This window comes from Electrona antarctica (genome assembly GCF_951216825.1).
Source record: "Electrona antarctica genome assembly, chromosome: 3".
NCBI lineage: Eukaryota > Metazoa > Chordata > Actinopteri > Myctophiformes > Myctophidae > Electrona > Electrona antarctica.
This window is the reverse complement of record NC_136808.1, coordinates 39,271,908-39,295,498: the sequence shown is the minus strand read 5'-3', so window position 1 is coordinate 39,295,498 and position 23,591 is coordinate 39,271,908. Positions and strand designations below refer to the sequence as shown.

The 23,591-nt window shown below is 43.3% G+C and overlaps 1 protein-coding gene across 1 annotated transcript in view; it reads right to left on the bottom strand.

Moving 5' to 3' along the window:
- The window catches only part of itfg1 (integrin alpha FG-GAP repeat containing 1), a 185,994-nt gene that overhangs the window by 130,054 nt on the left and 32,349 nt on the right, over positions 1-23,591 (bottom strand). The window contains exon 7 of the mRNA XM_079497974.1: positions 7,422-7,474. Coding sequence (XP_079354100.1) covers positions 7,422-7,474 — 53 coding nt within the window. The remainder of the gene's footprint in view (positions 1-7,421; positions 7,475-23,591) is intronic.

Genomic DNA, 23,591 nt, shown 5'->3' with positions numbered 1-23,591 from the left:
CGTGCGTGCGTGCGTGCGTGCGTGCGTGCGTGCGTGCGTGCGTGCGTGCGTGCGTGCGTGCGTGACTATGTAACAGCTGTGACTGTGAACAGTGGGGGATCAAATCCTGCTGAGACCAACATTACTGATTTATTGGAGTTTCAGAGAGTGAGAGAGAAAGACAGACAAAGAGACAGAGAGAGAGAGAGAGAGAGAGAGAGAGAGAGAGAGAGAGAGAGAGAGAGAGAGAGAGAGAGAGAGAGAAACAGAGAGAGACAAAGATGGAGACAGCCACTGCACACAAGCTGAGCTTGAAGCCGAGCTGTATTGTACAACTGGCTTTCCAACTGTACCAATAATATATCACAGACACATCATTTCCAGACAGATGACAAGAACTCAAAAAGAAAACATGACTGATGTTACAAACAAACCAATGAAAATAAACTCCACATATCAGTTGGGTGAAGTGTGCAAAAAAGAGGATTAAAGAAAAGGATGTCCAATGGAATACCATACCATTTTTCGACATCATCGGGGCCCACTTGCAATACCCTCACAGCCCACTAATGGGCCCCGGCCCACTGGTTGAGAACAACTCATGTAATCCATGTTGTTGTGAAGCAGCCCTTTAATTAACCCTAAGACCTGGTGTTCTTCCACAAACTGTACATTTAAGTGTAAAAATGTGTATTTCTGTGGTCACGTCGGATCCTAAAAGTAAGAGCGCTCATATACAAATACTTGTTTACTGCCCACTTGGAGTTTCACCAAAGTACTCCCCCTCCCTAGCTCCTCTCTCTCTCCTCTCCTCGCACTAAAAGGAGAGGCACCCTTCAAAACTATGGAAGGGTGGAATAAAAAGAATCTATCATGAATAAATTCAAGGCCAGAAGAACAGAGGAAATCCTGTGACAATATACCCAGGGCTTATGTTGTCAGATTACAGTATGGCTGCAGACATCGGAGCTGAGTGCAGTTTGACACAGTATGTCACTGCGTGGCCTAGAACCTTATCTGCTGCTACGACCCAGGTAAGGTCAGTGTTGGGAAGATTCACAAGAATCAGCTTTATTGTCACATTTAAAGGTGTAAAGTTGTTTGATTTTACATTCCTTCTTTTCCTGCAAAGGAACGGTTTTGGCCACACTGTACTAGCTCTGTGTCCGACAGTGACAATAGGAATAGCAGGCATCACCATAAAGGACGACAGCTGACTCTGGAAGGAGAGGAGGGACACAATGAAGACGATGAATTCCAAAAGAAGTTCCCCTTTTCAACTAAAAAAGACCAAGAAACTCCAACAAGAGCCAGTCGGAGTTAGGATGGGGCTCATAGCCTCATCCTGGCATCTCAGAATACCACACTCTGGATACCGCAAACTCCTCTAAGGTGAGAGCTCATAGCTGGGGAGACGAGGACATCATCAGCCGTCTAAGCAGCCCGCTTCAAAACCAACATCCTCTCCCAGTCATTTTAATATTGACGATACAGTATGCTTCTAGGTAGGAGTGTAACGATATAGTAAGTTAGTAACTGCATCAAAAAATCTATTTTAATTCCATGAATCGAAGTATATATCGAAATGAAAACAGCAACATTGATTATGTATCGTATCGTTTTGCAATGCAAATAATCGGTATTGAATCGTTTTGCTATGCAAATAATCGATTATATCAATACTACATTTTTGTGCATGGTATTTAGCAATCTTTAGAAGATAAAAGAAAAAGAGGGGATTAATAACTTAGTTTAAAATAACGTATCAATGTATTTTAAATAGTTACTGTATCGATTTTAAATCGTCCATGTATCGTATCGTATCGTCAACCATGTATCGTGATACGTATCGTATCCTGTTCAAATGTATCGTTGCATCCCTACTTCTAGGGTTTCTACTGGTTCTATACTGAATGAAGACCTGTCCTCGCTGCCCTTCTAACCAATAGGGTCTATGCACAGATACGCCATTACGCCATTCCTTCACTTTGTTACCGATGATAATAATGGAGGCTCTGTTCCGGTCAAACAGAGTCAGGGTGCTGCTAGTGCTATTGTGCATGTTGGCTCACTGGAAACACTCTCCAGTGGGTCTCAAAGTGTCCTTGAGTGGGTTCCAAATAGCACCGTACAGGCCTGTAAACCTGAGTGTACAAATGGAACCACATGAATCCTCAATGGTTCATTTGGTTCCACTTGTACGGTACCAAAATGGTACAAGTGACTACTTCACTGTTAATGTTCATAATACTGTCATATAGCCTTGCCATTTCATTGTACTACTATTATGCCTCTCTTACAATTTGTTGCTACAAACATTTGAATTTTTACCACCGCTGCTATGCTGCTACATGCTACATTTTGCTGCCAAATGCACATTTACTTCACAGCATGCCAGTAAACCATGAACTATACCAACACATGCCGTGTCATTTCCATCACCAACTATCCTTCTGCATATTATACCAAATTCTGAACTTGTATAAATCCTACTCACTACTCAAAACATCACCTTCATTACTCACTGCATGTACCGTACACAATATTACAATAACACAACACTGTGTTAACCACACAGAAAGGACACGTTTTTAGAGTTACAGGAACCAAAGACATCAGCACCAAGAGAACCTCACATATCACAGGAACCAGTGACACCAGAACCTCAGCGAGAGAGAGAGAGAAAGAGAGAGAGAGTGTGGGGAGGATTATTCTCAGGGCTTTGAGCAGATTGTGAGCGTTAGCAACACTTTGAAGCCGATTGATCTTCTCAAAGGCTAGGAGATTTAACCCATGTCAATACACAGACACGCATGCACACGCGCACACAGATTCTCATGCACGCACGCACGCACGCACGCACGCACACACGCACGCACGCACGCACGCACGCACACACACACACCCACAGTGTTCTTGATAGGAACTGTGTGTATTTGTGTGTCGAGGATGAAATCTTGGTTGGTGTGATTGACTGATTGGAAGATGCCAAGATTACGTTAAATCTCTCTCTGTGTGTGTGTGTGTGTGTGTGTGTGTGTGTGTGTGTGTGTGTGTGTGTGTGGTGTGTGTGGTGTGTGTGTGTGTGTGTGTGTGTGTTTTTGATCTTCACACATCAATCAGCAGCTCTCTGGCTGTCAAAAGGATTACAGGTCTTCTGAAAATTCTTCCCTTCTTTTCCTGTCTCTCACACACGCCTTACACCTCATCTACACAGGCAAGGAGCGAGCGTTCCGACAGCGATATCACGCGAAAAACTGTCCCGACATGGAGCGTCGGTCATTGCGTTACGACATAGCCTGAACCAATAAAAAAAGAATCAATAAATAGTAGCATGTAGATCTCAACCAGTGTTTGGGGCCGCAAAACCTCGCTCAAATACAGACTCGGATAGTGAAAATAGGAGGAGTGGACGGCGTCGCTGCACGGCGCATTGTCGCCATGACGTCTCATTGAAAAACATGTGATTCTATTGAGATTTCATCGTTCGCTCGCTCGCATCGCTGGCAGTGTAGGTGAGGTTCATGCCACACAACGAAGAAGTTGTTCACTGGAACTGATCTGACTGATCCCCTTTTCAAACCCACAAAGAATAACAACATTTACTATGCTTTTATACTAATCAAATCATTATAACACGATAAAGTGGTTAATAATTTGTTCTTTGGGGTGTACATGCCACGAAAAGTCTTGAATAATAACGCGACTCACGTTGCTAAGTAATGGAGCACGGACATTCGGCTGCAAACAGTGGGTACATGTAATGAAATAAGCTTAGTATTATTATATTGACTTGAAGTTAAAAGTGCATTAACTCCTCCACTATATTAGCCACATGGCTAACTCCCTTGTAGTGCTAGCAGACTGGGACAGATTTTCTATTTAAATTAATGCATTTACGTCCTATTTGCATGCCGAGTCAAGCTCTGACATTTTAAGTGAAATATAGCCTGATATTACCAGACTGCTACTCTGGCTTTAGCACACTTTAGACTAAAACAAATCAACCAAGGTTTTTCTGCTTTATTGAACAATTACAACAGCCAAAACGACTCAACGTGAAGTACGCCGGGACACACCGATTATTCGACAATGGCAGCACTGATTTGCATATGAATGGTATATGGGAAATGTTGACAACTTTTTAACATGGCTCATCGTTTTGTACAATTGTTTTCCAATTTAGGAAGAGTGATTAAAAGTATGGTGCATGATATCTTCTTCACACTACACTACTTTACATCCTAGGAACATTCCAGGTTCCGCATGCTGGTCTATGCAATACTGCATGTACTGTAGTTATTTTATTTTTTTCTACCTTGCCCTCATGCTCCCCTCTTCTGTTATCTCTTTCTGAAAGTACCATAAAGAACAGAGCTTTGCACCAAAAAAAGATTTCAGCCTCGATATACACCTGTAGACTGAGATAAAGCAATAAAGTTGAGTCGGAATCAAACACTGCCATCCGAATGAGCATATCAGCAGTTTTAAAAACAACATGTAAATCTGGGCTGGACTGGCTGGCCAATAGAAACTGCCCTGGTAAAACAGCAGAGGATGAGGAGGGATGGAAGGAGGATTAGAAGCAGAGGAAAGGAAAAATGGGAAGAAAAAGTAATTAAAACCGTGCAGTGTGACCGATAGATGACTGAACCAACACAATGACCATGTGCGTGTGTCACGCACGCACACGTGCACACACACACACACACACACACACACACACACACACACACACACACACACACACACACACACACACACACACACACACACACACACACACACACACACACACACACACACACACACACACACACACACACACACACACACACAGGCCTCCAAGCCTCCATATGTGTGGGGGCCAGAAATCCCTACAAGGGTATTAAAACCAGATAAAGTTGACCTTATGGGGACATTGTGTAGGTCCCCTTCAGGGAAAGGGTCATTGTCAAGGCTAAAACCGATTTGTAGAGCTTAGCTTACAATTAGTAAGTAAGTAGTACTCAGGTTGTGGTCAGGGTTATGACTAGACATTGACCAGGGCTTAGTGGTGGGGGTTATAGTTAGAAATGGTCACAAAAACAAATTAAGGCAAAATGCCACTTCTGTTGCAACATCTCATTTGAAACTCCCATGATACAAACCTCTCTGATGACATATGCTGTGTGTGTGTGTGTGTGTGTGTGCGTGCGTGCGTGCGTGCGTGCGTGCGTGCGTGCGTGCGTGCGTGCGTGTATGTGTGTGTGTGTGTGTGTGCAAAGCAGTAAACTGAGCAGAGAAAGGATAAACAGACACATAGTGGACAGTTGTTAGCTCATAATATAAAAGTGAACAGTGGACAGATGCTAGCTCATAGAGAGAGAGAGACAGACAGACAGACAGACAGGCAGACAGACAGACAGACAGACAGACAGACAGACAGACAGACAGACGATGGTTTTCATCATCCCCTCAGTCTAAAACCAATGAGGCTTCGTCAAATACGTCACAATCTGTAGCATGTATCTTCTTTAACCTTTTCAAACGTGACACGTTTCGTCCCTCATTCAGTTACACAACGTAGTCTCTTCCATCTATTCCAATAACTGGTCCTGATCCAGACACACCGGTTCAATTCAACGTCAACAGATGCAGCTAGAAAGCTGTACCAACCAGGAGGCATCATGCCATTATACTGAGAGTGATGTAGGTGTCCCCCCAGCAGCCCCTAGGGGGTCCTCAGTATTACTACAGTGGGACGGTCATTGTGTGAAAAGTCCCATTTGAAAAACCATCAAGAACTGAGGTCCTTGGGCTGCTGTCAGTGAGCACAAGAAATATGACGTTGATCAGCCAAGTGGTTTGAGAATAACTGCGGACAGACAGACAGAGAAACAGAACACACACACACACACACACACACACACACACACACACACACACACACACACACACACACACACACACACACACACACACACACACACACACACACACACACACACACACACACACACACACACACACACACACACAAATGGTGTCCTGGCCGAGACAAATGTGTATATAATAGGGCTTGTTATGCAGTCATAGCAGTTTTATGTCCCACTGCATCCATCATGTGCTGCTGTTAGGTAGGAAGTGGGTTAGAGGACAGGACATTAAACCTGAGAGGATGTCCACTCCTCCACACCCCCACCTGACCGTCCATGTATCTCTCTCTCTCTCTCTCTCTCTCTCTCTCTCTCAATGTGTGTACCGCTGCTGTCAGGCAGAAATCATGTATCTCCGTATTTCATATTTTATTTGGCTCTCACCTCCATAAACTATAACCTACTTTTTTATATTTTTATGCTAGATGAACGCCCTACTTTATCATCCTAAAGCGTCACACAAAAGCAGCACTAGTAGCAGATCCACAAGCTGAAAACGTGGCGCGGAAGCAACACTTTTCTTTTTTTGATTACTGTAATAGTTTTGGACATATGTGACTCGTTTTGATACAGAGACATGTTAGGGTCCACAGAAGTCAACCTTTCAAGCCTGTTTTCTGCAACACATTACTCTATAAGCCATATCTCCACAATACAATACAATATGTCAATTTGAAGCTATGATTCCCTGCTTTCATATGACATGAAATAAAATAAATTCAATGACTTAGCCACGGTCAGAAATGGTCACATATGAGGTTCCCACTCGACGGAGACAATTAATTATTTTGGTTAATTAAAAACCCTACTTCACCATACAAATGTCACACAAAAGTAGATCTAGCAAGCTCAGCTTGTATAGACTTATTTTTATATATATTGTATAGACTTATTTAATAAAAAAACATTACAGTTTTTAGACATAATGGGGTTTCCAGCCAACAGCGGCGGTGCGATAAGACAGGCCGTGGTGTGGTCGCTGCATTTCAATGAGGCCTCTCCCTCCCCTCTCACACAATGTTAACCACTGGAGCTGTGGCTGCTATGGGCCATGTGATCACACTACAGGTGTGTGTGTGTGTGTGTGTGTGTGTGTGTGTGGGTGTGTGTGTGTGTGTGTGTGTGTGTGTGTGTGTGTGTGTGTGTGTGTGTGTGTGTGTGTGTGTGTGTGTGTGTGTGTGTGTGTCCACCATAAGACCAGAGGAGAGGGGGAAGGCATACCAATTCTGGTTCACAATAACACTCACACACACTCACACACACACACACACACACACTGCAGAGCTTGGCTGGAGAGAGGCAGTATTATGCGGTATGAGAGGGAGAATAAAGAATGTTTAGTGAGAAAGAGAGATGGGGAAGGGGCAGAGCTCAGGCGTGCGGTGTGTGCGTGCGTGTGTGTATGTGTGTGTGTGTGTGTGTGTGTGTGGGTGCGTGCGTGCGTGCGTGCGTGCGTGCGTGCGTGCGTGCGTACGGCGGGCGTGTGACAGAGGCGGGGGTACATCGCTTAGTGGTTCATCTCACCTCGTTGACCCAGGTCTCAAAGTCATTGGTTCCTGTGGTTGTCAGGAACAGATCTGTGGAGAGGAGCAGAGAGAGGCCATTAGGGTGACTAAAGGGCCTCTGTACCTCAGTGTTCAGAGAGCATGGTGCCACCGTGCTTTTAGACCAGCAATTCTCATCCGTGATGAGTTCGCAAGTAATACAATAACTGACTCTGACTCTCTAAACCAGGAGTCTCTAAACCAGCGCAGTAATAATTCATTGAGACACTGAAGGCAGAAGGTTTAATATATAATCCCCCCTTCATTCTCTATGAGCAATTCATTATGTTCCTTTAAATCAGCTGTCTCTCTCCATGTCAACTCCCCTCACACTCATTCGCTGCCAGCTAAGTCACTCACGCCCACATTCAATCAGGTGTTCTTTTTAAGCAGTCTCCTCAGTCTCCATGCTAGCTGACTCTGTGGTTGTTCAGTCTTCATGCTAGCAGACTCTGTACCTCTGTTGTTGTTCAGATGTCAGCGTTCAAATTTCCTCCACCTCCCCGGCCTACTCCCTGTGGGATTAGTTCCGTAATGGGTGATTCTGTGATTATACTGTACATGTGATTTATGGATTGTACTATATTTGGTATCTAGTTCTGTTATGGGTATCCGTGATTATAATGTGTTTTATGGATTGTATTATGATCATGTGATATGTTCAGTATCTATGTGATGTATGGAATACATCATAAATAAATACTGAAAGCAGATATAATTGTTAAGGAAGGTTTATACGTATTACTGTGTACTCATTTCCATTTGTCGGCCATTCAGTTGCCCAACAAATATTATTATTAATATTATAAATAGTATTATTATTATTGTATTATTATTATTATTTTCATATTCCGTGGACCCCCCAAGATCATTTAGTGACCCCAGGTTGAGAATCCCTGCTCTAAACTATATACTAGTTTGAAACGCCTGTCTGAACCCTGACCTCAGAAGTAATATACGTGTATTGGGCTTAAAGGACAACTTTAAACACATTTTCAGCCTATCTTCATAAAATGTATATACTGTAATATGGTAAAATAAAAATCACACCTGTGTGAACTGAGTGGTGCAAGGTCTTATATAGCCTGATCAGCTGTGGTCTGACGTAATGTCAGTGACCATGGTAACACGTACACAAACATACAGACAAAGCTGGTTGTTGGAGTGGTTTGCACCACTCAAAAATATGTGTCAACTACTCTGTGTCTCAGAGGAGGGCCATGGAGTGTGGACGGGTCAGAAACCCGCCTACCAGTGACGTCAGTGATGGGAATCCAAGCTAAAGCTTTCCATTCCTGGAAAGTTAGCATGCTATATAATAATGGAAGCTATTATTCTCATGTTAATACAAGCCGCAACACAAGCATCGATTGATTTATCATTAAAATGAACATGCTCTGAAAATGCAAAAAAAGTTGAGAACTAGGGGTGTAACGATATAGTAACTGTATCGAAATATCGATTTTAATTCAAATAAAAAAACAAAAAAATAATAAAACAAGCCCGAATTGATTAAATCAATTAATTACCAGCTGCATTATTATTATCTGTGGGTCTGCTGCTGATGTTATGCCACTTTTTAGCTGCGCTCCGCTGTTATGCTCAAATTAGTGACCCTAAAGAATTCTGAGGCAACATGGCTGGAGACGAGGCAGCCAATCATAACTGCTCGACTAGCCATGCCGTGCAGACGATGGGATGTTATGGGTTGTTGCCAGTGGTGGCAACTGTCGTGACAGAAATAAGCTAAGCAGCCTCCAAAAACCAGGCAAGCAACTGTGAATGAATCCACGTTAGGCTGGAAATATGCAGACTTGGCAACACTCAGCAGAAAGACTAGCGGTGTCCGTCTACCGGTCGCAAGTTTCCCAGGTAAACACGAACCTGCCGCTTCTACGAAGCAGCTGGTAAAAACAAGGAATGATTACATAGTAATAATGTGTCAGGTGAAACAGGCGCTGTCCGTTGTCCCCCTTTTTCTCTTTGTTTTCCCCCCATATTATTATCATTTTAGTAACATGTATGATTCTCTTTCGCAACCTCGCGGCCGTTGTTTGCGTTCGTTTCCGATGTTATTTGCGTGGTTCAATGACTGTTTTGTTGTGGCTTTCCTGCTGTCCAGCTCCTAACATTAGCAGCTGTTGTCGCTTCGAGGCTGCAGTCGTACAGCTTGCTCGCTGCGGTGCGGAAATCAGCCCTTTAGGTGCGTGTGGCATAGCTTAGGAGGCAGGCAATCGTACACAATGCACGATATTTGCTCCGATTATGCTGTCGGGGACCATTTTTGGCGCTCGCCGACAAAACTCCCGATCTGACGAAAGATCGGGCTTTGATCGCCGAGGTTTTGCTCGCTGTGTGTGAAAGGCTCTGCGAGAAGATATAGCGCCGATAAAAGCGCTCGTCGACACCTTAACGAGCGTTTTTGAATATCAAGCAGGATTGATATTTGGCTCTGTCGCCGACTGGACATCGTACAGTATGAACTGGGTTGTGATCGCGTCCAGAGAAGTCCTGTATTACAGCCAATGAGAGCACAGGACAGCTGTTCTCACTGCTGTCTGTCTTTCTCTCTGTCTTTCTGTCTGTCTGTCTGTCGTGTCGACTGTATCGATAGATGATCAGATGATAATATATAACCTATTCCTTGGCTAAATCCCTGTCCTGTGTCGTACATGGTAGCCATATTAGCCCAATGTTGCTGTTAAATAGTCTATAAAACCATAACCAACTCATTTCACTTGAATAATGTTGATAAAACCGCATCGGAGCAAACTTTTGGACCTTGTGCGCTCTTTCTCTCTGTGTGTGTGTGTGTGTGTGTGTGTGTGTGTGTGTGTGTGTGTGTGTGTGTGTGTGTGTGTGTGTGTGCGCGCGCGCGCGGCCGCGCGCGGAGAGAGGCGGAGAGTTATTTCATGAAAATCAAGATTTAACATCCTGTCTCACTGCAGCCCACGTAGGCTACACTACACTCTGTCACAAACATTTCGCTGTGTAGCCTGGCTATTCCTGTGTGTTTCCTGTGCACAGAGACAGAGAGAGAGAGAGAGAGAGAGAGAGAGAGAGAGAGAGAGAGAGAGAGAGAGAGAGAGACGTCCTCTGTGTCGGTCTCGCGCTCATATCACGGCATCCTGCACGTGCGTGAGATGTAAAAATTAATAAAATAGAAACAAATGAATATCGGGTCTGGATCGCATCTTGGTGAACTCTTGCAGTGTGTGATGCCTAGTCTGCGACCAATCGTGTGAAAGCCACACAACGATATAATGACAGACGATTTCAAAAAAAGACTCCTGCAGTGTGAAATACATAACGATCTGATGACTTGCCGACAACTTTAAAACTCCTACAGTGTGTAGGGGCCATAAGACTAGGTCGTCTACATTTCATGAGCTTTCATTAGTCAGGTTTCACCTGACAATAACATAAAAAACATTTTCAACTATAGCTGATCTACATCGACATATTGTGAGCTTGTAGATCGGCTAGTTGAACAATTCAAAAACAATTTCAAAATACTAAAACAGGTCCCTCAAATCCTAGACTTGACAGCCTCATCATTATGTCCATTATCCCATATGTCTGAGGATTTATGGCTAACGCACCGGCACATAAGGGACAGACGCTTGATATGGTCACATTCCTTCTTCCAATCAAGTCCTCTCACATTTGACTTCTGTTCCAACTAGAATCACTTCCATCTTGACAAAAACATCTGACTATGCAGGATATCTGAGGAGGGGGAGGAGGCTTGGACAGGCTTCTGAAAACACTGACCTTGTCCCAAGCAGGGGTCTGACGATGGATGTATGAGAGGAATGCTGGACGGCAAAAGCCAGTATGGAAAAAGAATAGCAGATGGAGGATAGAGGCATCCTATGGCTCAGCAGCAGGCTAGCACCGACTCCTCCTAAAGGCTTAGTAATGAATTCTCTATGCAGTGGCCTTTCAGCTGCATCTCTAATGGTGTCTCGTCCACGAGAGCACCCTCAGCACAGTGCTGACTCCACTAATGAAGTAAATGGATGTGAAATAAATATTAGTATTGATTAGCCTCGGGGGCTCTGCACAGACTGTGCTGCATAGCAAATAAGTGCGTGATCGGTCACTGGGACGGAAGGACGGACAGACAGTCAGAGGAAAAACCGTCAGGCATATTGATAAAGGAATATGGTGTCATTGAAGGGACCGTGTTCACATCTAAATCGCTGCAATTGCTTCAGTTCCACAAGGCCGCTGACTAAGCTAAAAATAAACACATCAGTCACATACTCTCATATATGTTGTTACTTATTAAAACACAGTTTGATCAGAATATCTATGCCTGAGCCTGACATGCTTCACTGAACCTTTGGCTTAGCCGGAGCCCTCGGGGCTTACTGCGGCCAGGCAGCATTCTCATACTTCTCTTGTGATGCGGTCTCTTCTTTATCCCTTCAATGTAAAGAATATGCAGTGTTAATTTAACTCAGAGTGTACTTGTGGAACCAAATGGACCCTTAAGGGTCCTTCTGAACATGTGCAATTCCAGCCTTAATTCTAACTCAAGAGTTAAATGGACACTTTTTACTGAGTTCATGCCCAAGTGGGAACATAGTGGGAACATATCCCTGCTGTTCCCATCCAATGCCCTGGTGTGTTTTCCCCTCCCTAACCATGAATGTTCTGTTAATCATTATATGGAAGTAAATGATCTCTTTCATTTCTCATCTTCAGGAGGGAAGCGGTCTGGCAAATGAAAATAATCATGTGATTAGCTGAGTAGGAGTGGTGGTCCCGATTAGTGTGGCCAAAATAATTGTGATTTACGATACTGTCAATTAAAAGATAATAAAATGTTTTGTCCAATCTAGAGTGAGTGGAGAGATGGAAGGATGGGCACCAAACCTGCGGCACACCAGTGACACCACCCACGCTCCCTCCACCCACATCCGGAGGAACCAGATGTAAACATTAGATTGAGGAATCGGAATCAGCTCAATCACATTCAGAACCATCCACGTAACTGGTTAAGTGGTTATACAATTACAATACCCAGACGCCTGTCACAATTATTACATAATCGCCTAATTACAATTGTTTGAGATAATCAAAATTATTTTCACATAATCGCCAATCACTTCCACTTTGAAAAATGTCCATATTACATTTTTTGTCTCCAAAAGTAGATAAAGATCTACAACCTGTGTGTAAGCTTGTACTATTTCCTCTCTATACTGTATATGTTATACTGTATACACTGTATACACGCTGGGCAAGAGCTACGCTGTAGGGTCCCTGAACCACTACAATAAATGCAGGCTATACTGTATGTATGTATGATTGAATTTGTGTTTTTATCAAAAATCAGTAAAGGCCAAAATGATATAGAATAAAAACAGTTAAGGAATCAGAATGTTAAGAGAAAATCGCTAAGGAACCGGTGTCGTTGGATTCCTATAGGATCCCAACCCTTATCCGCAGCCCTCCTACCTCTCCAATCATCTCCATTTCTTTGCTCCTCACCCTGGATGTCTGTCTCCTCATTTCCCTTTTCTCAGAAGATGAAACGCTCCCCATGTGTATCTCTGAAGGTTCCTATAGCTCCTCTCCTTATTCTCCTTGCTTCTCATTTCCTCCTCTCTTCTGCTGTCTCCTTCAAGCCTTCTCTTCATGTATCCTCGCAACACTCTTATAGTGTCACCTATTGGCCACTGAAGCCCTCCTAGGGTATATTCTATACTGCTGTCGTATGACGGTACCAAGTGATGGTGAAGGTATAATAAACTTGCAAATTATGCTAAGGACGTGTATACTGTATATGTCTTTAGAATCAAAACCATGGGGTGCCTTGGACGTGTATAGGCATCTTTAGGTCTTTTTTATTGATATAAAAATAAAAACTTTTTTTTGGCATTTCCTTCAGCGTTCACTTCCTTGTTTATGGCTCCATTAGAATGGCTCATAACTCTAAATCTAGGGCGCTCTCCATGGTTTTGACCAAAAGGGCAATGTTCTGTCTTAATTTCTGACTTCAGGAAGCATCTCGTTTGGAATATAAACGCTTCTAGAGAGACTTTAGGTGTACCAGCGTGAGGTAAGAACGGAAGATTATGCCTCCCGGTTTTGGGGGGTAACGGAAGGCAGGGGCTTTATAGAGTAAAATCGGCCTCATCTGCTGGCACTCTAGAAGAATTCCCCGGAAAACAATAGTGTTAAGCGGACTTAGCAACACTGCATGCAACTGTTTGCAGTGATATCTAAGAGGCAAAAACAATGCAGTTCATCGTGATTCACATTATCACCTATTATCTGTGTTCTCCTCCCTTGTGCCGGACTAATGCAAAGTGTTTCTATACTCTAGTCCCATAAAGAGCTGTATGCACTGCAGGTTACATAAACTTAACCACCGCCGCATGTCATCATTCACTTTAACACACTTTCACTGCCCTGTGGAACCTTAATGGCCCACCACACACCTTTTAGGAAGCTATTCAGGCTAAGAGTGGTGTACTGAAAATTCATTTAACTCTGAGCGTTTACAAAATGTATTATATTTTGTCCACACTAATACATTTACAAATTGTCTCTTCTCGGGTGGAAGGCACAATACAGTATGTCCTAAACTGTCACTTTTCAGGATTTAAATTCAAAAATCACACCCGTGTGAAGTGAGGGGCGCTCTTATGATCGTACATCATCATCATTTGCTCAGACAAACGTAAATTCTCCATTCATTGTCAATGGCATTTCATGTTTGTGTTAGGACAAAATAGCTGATTTGCTCGTCCACTTATGACGTAAATTCTCCATTCATTGTCAATTGCATTTAATGTTTGTGTTAGAACAAAACAGCCAATTTGTTCAGACATATGACAAAAATTCTCCATTCATTGTCAATGGCATTTAATGTTTGTGTTAGGACAAAATAGCTGATTTGCTCGTCCACATATGACGTAAATTCTCCATTAATTGTCAATTGCATTTAATGTTTGTGTTAGCACAAAACAGCCAATTTGCTCAGACACATATGACGTACTTTCTCCATTCATTGTCAATGGCATTTTATGTTTGTGTTAGGACAAACATCTACACTATAGCTGAATATAGGAGGGGCTAGTGCCCCTCAAAAATACCAAAAGTAGCAGATCTAAGAGCTCAAGCTTGCAGATGTGCTACTTTTGTGCTTTTGAGTGACACTACTAGTATAATCAAATAGTCCCCATTTGATTTGCTACCAAGCACCACCGCAGTCTACGCCACTGAAATAGGGTGTTAATTCACAAAAAGCTAAATGCAACGGACAGCAACGAAGTGGATAAATTAACAGCGATGGTTTTAGGGGCTGTGTCCACAATAAGGTGTTTTATGAACAGAGGGGCACTTTGGCCATCATGTCTATATCCCTCACATGCAGAGTTTATTCACACCTGCAACGTCCACAGCAATCAATCATTGCTGTGCTTGAATGTCCTGACCTATGTCATTGGCTCAAATAGCTAACCTGAAACAATAGAAACATGGACTTCTTTATATGGTTGTGATATTGATTCTACTTGGGGTCGTAAATAACCAGGTTGTCAGACACAGCCAGGGGGATCATAAGAGCAGCGCTCCTCTCCACAAGTTGAACTGTGTCCAGATTGAAGCACCCAGGGTGCTGCAGAAAAGAAAAGAAGAAGAAAGAAAAAAAGCTTTGGGAGCGCTGAAGCACGATGCTCGGGCCTCTTTAACATAGACATGTATGACAGACAGGCGCTACAAGCTTAAAAAAGAAAAGAAAGAAAGGGTTAATTTGCACTGTTAACGACTAACAGTACAATACTACGAAGAACAAAATAGGATAGAACTAGAAAAAGTGCCCTTCTGGGCACAGGTCTCCACCAGGAGGATAGGAGTGTGTGTGATGTTTGGCAAAATGTTTAGGAGTAATATAAACATGTTTTTTCAATTTTCTTCATTTTGTTGAGGAAATGCAGAGCCAGATCACTCATAGCATCTCTGAGGATAGAATTCTGGATGAGCAGGACATGTGCAGCATTTTGTACAAAACGGGCTACTCCTGAGAACTTTGGAAGGCAATCTTAGCTAATCAGTGTAGAATCTGAGAAATCCAACAGGCTTGTCTTGATCACATGACTACAGCGATCATGTGTACCGATTTGCGTGAGATTTGGATGAAATCTGTGCGACTAACATAAACAATGTGTTTCGCAGAAATCGGCCTCATGGTGGCGCTATAACCGGCAGAGGTGGAGGGATGCAGGGAAAATGTTTTTCCATGGCCTCTAGGGAGTGCACATACATAAGGTGTGATGCAGTTATAGGTAAAAACAGGAATTGGCCTGTTATAGCGCCACCATGAGGCTGATTTGGGGAAAAATAGTGGCATGTCGTCCTCGGCCTAGTGGAAATGTGCGTGTATAATTTCATGGAAATTGGACACTGTGTTTGTGATTTGTGGCATTTTGTTCGAAACGGACCAATAATGTGAGTTTTGGAAGCAAATCTTAGCCAATCAGGATGGAAGATGGGAAATTGTGCAGATCTGTGTTGATCACATGACTATGGAGATAGTGTATACCGAATTGTGTGATGTATGGATAAAATGTGTACGAGTTATCTACAGAAATGTGTTTTGCCTAAATCGGCCTCATGGTGGCGCTATAACATGCCGTTGAGGAATATGTGGGGCAGAGGTTCGTCGTTGGCATCCAGGGAGTGTGTGTGCAAAGTTTGGCATGGATCGGGCCAACGGTGCCGGAGATTAGCTGATAACGGACGGACGGAAGGACGGACGGAAGGAAGGACACACGGACGGAGTGCAAAACATACTCTCTCCCCATGCCTTCGGCCTGGTGGAGACAATGATAGACCATCAACACATCAGAGTTCAACATGCTGTATCACTGGGGTGACAATGACTTTGCTCTGATGTCATCGAGCACAGATTACATGAGAAGGACGAATAGTGAAGTAGCACTTGCCATTGGTGGCGCTATAACAGGCCGATTTGTGTTTTTACCTATAACTGCACCGATCTGCATGAATCTTTGCACGCACACTCCCTAGAGACCAAGGGAAAACCTATGCCCTGCATGTTTCATATCTGCTGTTTTTTAGCACCACCAGGAAGAACTCTAAATGACTACATATTTATTGTAATGGTCTACTCAAACTTAAAGACTTGTCAAAGATTCAACCTGCAAAACGAATCACTTGAAGGCAGATGTGAAGATTATACATTCATTTCATACATTTATTCACACACACACACACACACACACACACACACACACACACACACACACACACACACACACACACACACACACACACACACACACACACACACACACACACACACACACACACACACACACACACACACACACACGCACACACGTCTGATTAGTTCACTCTCCTCACACCGACAGTCGACACTTCAAAAGGCTGTTCTGACTCATCATCAACAGGGCACAACTGCAGGGAGAGCAGACCAGGTGTGCAGCAGCACTGCATGCACCTCCTTCGCCCCCGGGCGGCTCCAGACACTTCTAAAGTATCTGTACGAATGTGCACTCACTGTCAGATTGATCTTCCAGATCCACTCAAATCACTTTTCAAGGATCTGCGAGCGTGTGTGAGTACTAAGTAGAAGGACTGATCTCACAGACAGTCACGATGTTATTAATGCTATTTAGATGTTAAAGTTGATGCTAGGTTATTGGTGCCCTAGTTTCCAGAGAACCTACACTGTCTCTCTGCATTTGATATACGATTATACACGTGTTTACCTTGCTTATTGTCACTCGAGAGGGAGAGTGTCTGCTAAATGCCTTTATTACTTGCGCGAGCAGAGCACGCAAGTATTGTGGTCGGCTGGACATATGTACGTATGGTATGTGTGGTAGGTCTATATACTGGATGTTCATGGTGACGTAATTAAGATATGTTTCAATGTCGGGTTATAACTGGCTTTTGATGGTGACGTAATTAAGTTTCAGATTACATACATGTTTACATACAGACATTACCTATTATCCACCCGACATTGAAACATATCCTAATTACATCACCATCAACATCCAGTCCATCCACATACGCCAGCCGACCACAGTAAAGTACTTGGCACTCGAGTTGGCACTCGACAGAGTGCAGTTCTAGTTGTAAATTGTTCTCACATCAAGCAGTTCTTTCAATGTGCCTGTTTGTAAGAAAAACAGGGATGTTGTGGGTAATAACAGTCAAATGAGATGGATAGTAAGTAGAGTGGTACCTAACTTAACTGCAGTGAATGGATGGTACAGCTGGTCTTCCATCCTACCAGGACCTGGTGTCTTTCTGGCTGTTTAATAAGCATATCGATCGGGACCGTCCTCTGCGATTCCATGCATTATAGAACGTACATTATTTTGTTGACTTTCTTTTCCACACATTGACAAAGACCACTTTCAAAATACGAATATGTTCAATATATTTGCATTATATTTTAAAATATAATGCATGAAATATAAAATATAGCATTGGCAAACTATACTGCCAACATATTGTATTGGGCAGCTAGGTTCAATGTAAGAATAGTATAGTAGAGTAGAGTGGAGTAGAGAAGAGAAACAGATTTGCAGGCATAAATAGATGCACTAATGACTTGTATGTCACGCTGTGAAACATGGGCAGTGTGCTAGCAGCAGCACAACAGTGCTAAATGTCACGTCATTCAGTTGGAAATGTAATTGTAAAGGAGCTCCTGTAATGTGGACGATGTCACAGATGAAAATAGATTACAGGTAGAATATAAAACATGTTGATTTCACACATTTAGTTCCACAGATAAATAATTGTGAAAATCAAAATAGCCAATGTTTGACCAGATTTTGAGGGGCGCTAGCCGCTCCTATATATGGCTTTAATGTTGGTTTTTCAACGATGTTTGTTTAAGAAAACGCCATAGACAATAAAGACAAATCTAATGTTTGTTTTGAGGACTTTTGAGGACTTTTGAGGAACCCCTTTTGGTGTTAGCATTATGTTATGCTTTAGCTATTGAAAAATAGCAGATCTACAAGCTCATAGCGCGCCACCGAGTGGCGCGCTACGAGCTTGTAGGTCTGCTATTTTTGAAAAACCGAAGAAAGACTGACATAGAAACATAGCTTTTTCAGAAAACTGTCAGGATGTAGAAGACATTTTTATAATCTGATCTCAGGTCAAAATGGGTTAAACAAACATTAGCACCCGTTGCTTAAACAAACATTATGTTGTAATTGATGTTGTAAGATGATAAGAGCGCCCCTCACTTCACACGGTGTGATTTTTATAGTCTACTTAGTCATGTTTGTTGATTACTTTTGATGCAGGTATGGTCTTTGCTTTTAAAAAGTCCTTGAATTGTCACTTCACTGTCATCTGGGGACCACCCCCAAAATCATATGGGGACCCTGTTGGGGTTCACTTCCCACATGTTGAGAACCAAATAACCAATGCACTATTAATATCTCACAAACAGATTCCGAGCTGCACTACTGAACGTGTAAACATTGGGGATTAGTGGAATGAAAACACAAGGGCCCCACTGGGAGAGGAGGGGTGAGGGCCAAGCCCCCAGAATGTGCAGCTGGGGTTTAACATTGAGCACTTCCGCATTTTGGACACCAAATACGTTCTTCTGGGTGCTTCAAAACGCCACTGAGCAACTTCCGTTGAAATGAATAGCAGGGGGCGGGGCAGTCCACTCTCTATCCTTTATAACTCTATGGTGAGGGCGAACCCACCTCACCCCTGCCCACTTCGACAGGCTGGAATGGCTTAGGGTCGACGACAGAGTACAGTATCTTGCAATGGGTCTGGTCCACAAGATTCGATACACCACCAAGATACCCATGTACCTGTCTAGATACTTCCTAAATGTTAACGAAGTCCACACCCACAACACCAGAGGGAGTGCAACGAACCATGTACAACCCAGATTCGGCACAAACAAGGGACTAAATTCTTTTCGCTCCTATGCCACCAAAATGTGGAACGCCCTACCAACTGTCATTAAGACATGCAAATCCGCCCAGGCGGTGGCGTAACCGTCTGGGCACCCGACTGGTAATCCAGTCGCAGTGTGCCGCGGGTTCGACTCCCGAGCCCGACACGGCCTTTACTGCATGTCTTCCCCCATCTCTCTCCCGTTTCCTGTCAGCCTACTGTCTGTCCCTTCAAAAACCAATAAAAGGCGTAAGCCGCAAAAAAATATCTTAAAAAAAAAGACATGCGAATCCCTTGACTCTTTCAAAACCGCTCTCAAAGGGCACCTACGGACGGCTGCAATTCGAAACTGGCCCCTGTAAAATCGGAATCCCTCAAACACGAACGCAAGGACAACACAAGAGACGGTCACGGCCACACAGCCAACTCAAGGTACGGCCACGGAGCCGACTTGGGGACCCAACGCAGCTCCTCCAAGGAAAACAAACAAATTAACGGAGCTGAACGTGAATCCCCCCCACCGCCCACCCCTTTTTTTCCCCCTCACTGTATATGTTTCTTTTCCCTTTTTACCTCCTTTATGATGAATTCCTGTTCTGTCTATAGAAGTGTCTATTTGTACGTCTCTAAATGTTTTGATGATTTGAACATGGTGGACCCTATTGGAAACAAGTGTAATGCTTAATTGGGTCGTCCACTCACAGTTAACAGCCTTTGTATTGAGTTTGTGCTTGAAATGTACTGTAATTCTGAAAACTGTTAATAAATTCTTCAATCAATCAATCAAAAAACCAAACGGGCCAACATCCTGTTACCGGTATCCACATTCTATTGGGACCGCAAATTCAAAGGAAACAAACAGTAGTGGGTGCAGTTTGTTTTTGCCGATGGGTTCCCAGATTGCTATACTATAGAGTATAAAATAAAGAGGCTGGCATGTCAAAGTAAGTAGCACACACAGCGAGCGCAGACGACAGCATACTGTACTCACTCCCCTGAGGTTCCTGTTGAAATTAATAGTTATTATAGCCAGAGGGTGGTGTCTGTGGACGGCCCCTCCTCCCAGGACTCATAGAGCACCGAAGTCTGATGTCACTTTCAGTAGAGGGCGCCAGTCCACAGGTTCATGTATTTTTGAGTGGTGCAAACCACTCTAACAACCAGCTTTGTCTGTATGTTTGTGTACCTGTGTACGTGTCTGTGTACCTGTGTACGTGTACAAACCTGTGTACAAAGGTGAGCATGGTTACTATGGTTAGTGTGTGCCGTCACTGACATAGCTGATCAGACTATATAAGACCTTGCACCACTCAGTTCACACGGGTGTGATTTTTTTATTTGCATTGAAATCCCCATAGGGGGATTTTAGGTCGCTTCATATAAGAACTGTGTTTGAAAAATAAACCGATCATCCCGGCCTTTCTGTCAGGGGGGTGGCTGTGTGTCGTTAATGATGTCCATTAATATTTGATACAGCCAGTTTCTGAAGAAAATTGAATTATTGTGGCCGCAAAACCCTTGAAACTACAATGAAAGCAATGTCGCTGCTAATATACGTCACGCCCAGCTGTCAACACATTGTGTTCCTGAGATTCCTCGTTGACGTAAGCTCAGCTGACTCGACTCGTAGTAACCTCGAAACATTAAAAATATCAATAAAATAAAAATAAAAACTTAATTAACATGTCAGTTTCTGTTGTGCGACGGGCAACTGCAGCCACCCCGCCTACCTGGAAATGTAGTCTGTGGGTTGTTTGACTCGTTTCTAACGCTTATTTTGTTACTATTTGGGTATATTTGTACATTTCCACCTTCAGTCGATGCTTCATATCCATATGAGTGAAAAGGCCGGGATGATGGGTTTATTTTTCAAACACAGTTCTTATATGAAGAGATGTTTTATATAACACCCCCGGTGATCGTGTTCACGGGGGGGAAGACAATCCATTCAAGAGTAATCGTTCAAGAGTCAACAGTCTGATTCCCCCCCAAAAATAAACAGGAAGCGGATCAGGATCTGATTTTCCATCGCGCCACATCCTGTTTCCTGTGGGACTGCGACACCAGTGTTTTACACTAGATGGTGCTGTTCACTGACATATTATGACCCCCCTCGCCCCCCAATAAAAAAAACAGCTAATCATCCTTGGCAGTAGGTGTAGCCAAGTCTGTGCACATTACCAAGGACACTTCCCAGTCACCCCAGACTATGTATTCCCACTGCTGCCGTTAGGCAGGCGAGGCAAGAAATACCTACACATTATGTATCACAAATCACAATCCAAATCACCAGACTATGAAAGAAACCTCATGTGGTTTCCAGCTGCCAACCATCAAGCTGTTGAATAGTGCTATTAAAGCCCTGTCATATAGGCAGGCATAGGCTGTCATACAGGCAATATCACTGTATGTACTGTATATCAGTGGTTGTATCAGTTATGATTTGAATTATTCTTTCTTCTTAAAAAAAAAAGGTAAACAAGATTACTGATATGGAGGCATTTGTAGAATCGGCCTCAAGTGCATCTGTGACATTTTTCTTTCCGTTGGCTATTAAAAAGCAGAAAAGGAAAAATGGAGATACACTAACACACACACACACACACACATTACTCCCTTATGCAGAAATGCCCACATGCGAATGTATACACGCATGCACACACAAAATGCAAAGAGATAAACAAACCTGTATGCACGCGCACACACACACACACACACACACACACACACACACACACACACACACACACACACACACACACACACACACACACACACACACACACACACACACACACACACACACACACACACACACACACACACACACCTTTTGGTGCACGCTTCATTGGTGAAATGTGAACGGCTCTGCAAGTATCCAATTAGCACTGTATTAAAACTGCTGCCATTCCATAACACTGTATAATCCTCAATGATAATTTGTCCAGTATGTATTGAAAAAGCAGAATATAGAAAAATGGGACCCAATGCCTTCCTGCATGGCCCTCAGCGTCAAGGGTTGGACTGGGGGTTAGTACTTGCGTCATACTAGCATCATGTCCAGGGGGTAGGTGTACTTGTACATCACGTGACATACTTTAATGTACATCAAGCCACCTCACTCTACAGAAACAGGAGATAGCCTCATGCACTGTGAGCAACATATGGTTCGGCAAGGCATAGTATACTTACACATATAGTCAAAATGATCCCCTACATTTTCTTTACAGTACATTAACAGGTATACAGCATATATAACAGTGGGACTGTTGTTGATGTGTGAAGAAATGACATAAGTATTGATTGATGCACTGCTATGAAACCTCCTATTCACCTCTATACCGATCCCTCCTGTTTGACATTCATATCCTGTCCTACCTCTCTTACTGCACACACGCACACAAAAAAACAAGATTACTGATTTGGAGGCATTTGTAGAATCGGCCTCAAGTCTTAATGGGTTGAGGTAAGGAGCGAGTCTGAAGGAGCAAATATATGGCCCATTTTGTCTTTGCCACGTGTAAATCTCGTAGGAGTCTGACCATCATGGAGGGAGAAGAAGGCTTGTGGTTTCAAGTGAACTGAAGGGGTAGTGTGAATTGACAAGCTTTACGGCAGTACCTCTGACATCAGAGTTGCAGCTGCAGTCTGAGAGTAAAAAAAAGTACAATAATTGCCTCTGAGAATACTCAATACTCAAGTACAAGTATATCACAATTGCATTTAACCCATTACAACAGGGAAAGCATCCGTGACATTTTTCTTTTTTGCATTGGCTATTAAAAAGCAGAGCTTACACATCTGTAACTTTTGAACACAAAATCTGCAAAGTGTGAGAACTGAGAACCACTGATTTAGAAGGCATTTAGCATCGACCTCAGGTCTTAATGGTTAAGTACAGTACTTGAGTAAACATACCCGTACAGTTAGTTACTTTCCGCCACTGGAGCAGTGGTTGGGATGCGGGGTGGCTTGAGGCCAGTTCACGGTACACAACACAAAGTAGCTTATAGCAGAGTCACACACAGCCTCTTTCAAAGAGCAGCCCGCTGCCCTTCACAGCAACCATGTCATTTCACGGCAACGTGTACACATCTCTCCACTGCAGCTCCGGGACCTGAGTCAATTCTGTTCCCCTTGTATCCGTTCAAGAAGAAAATTAAAATGCTATCCCCCCCAACCCCCCACCCACACCCCT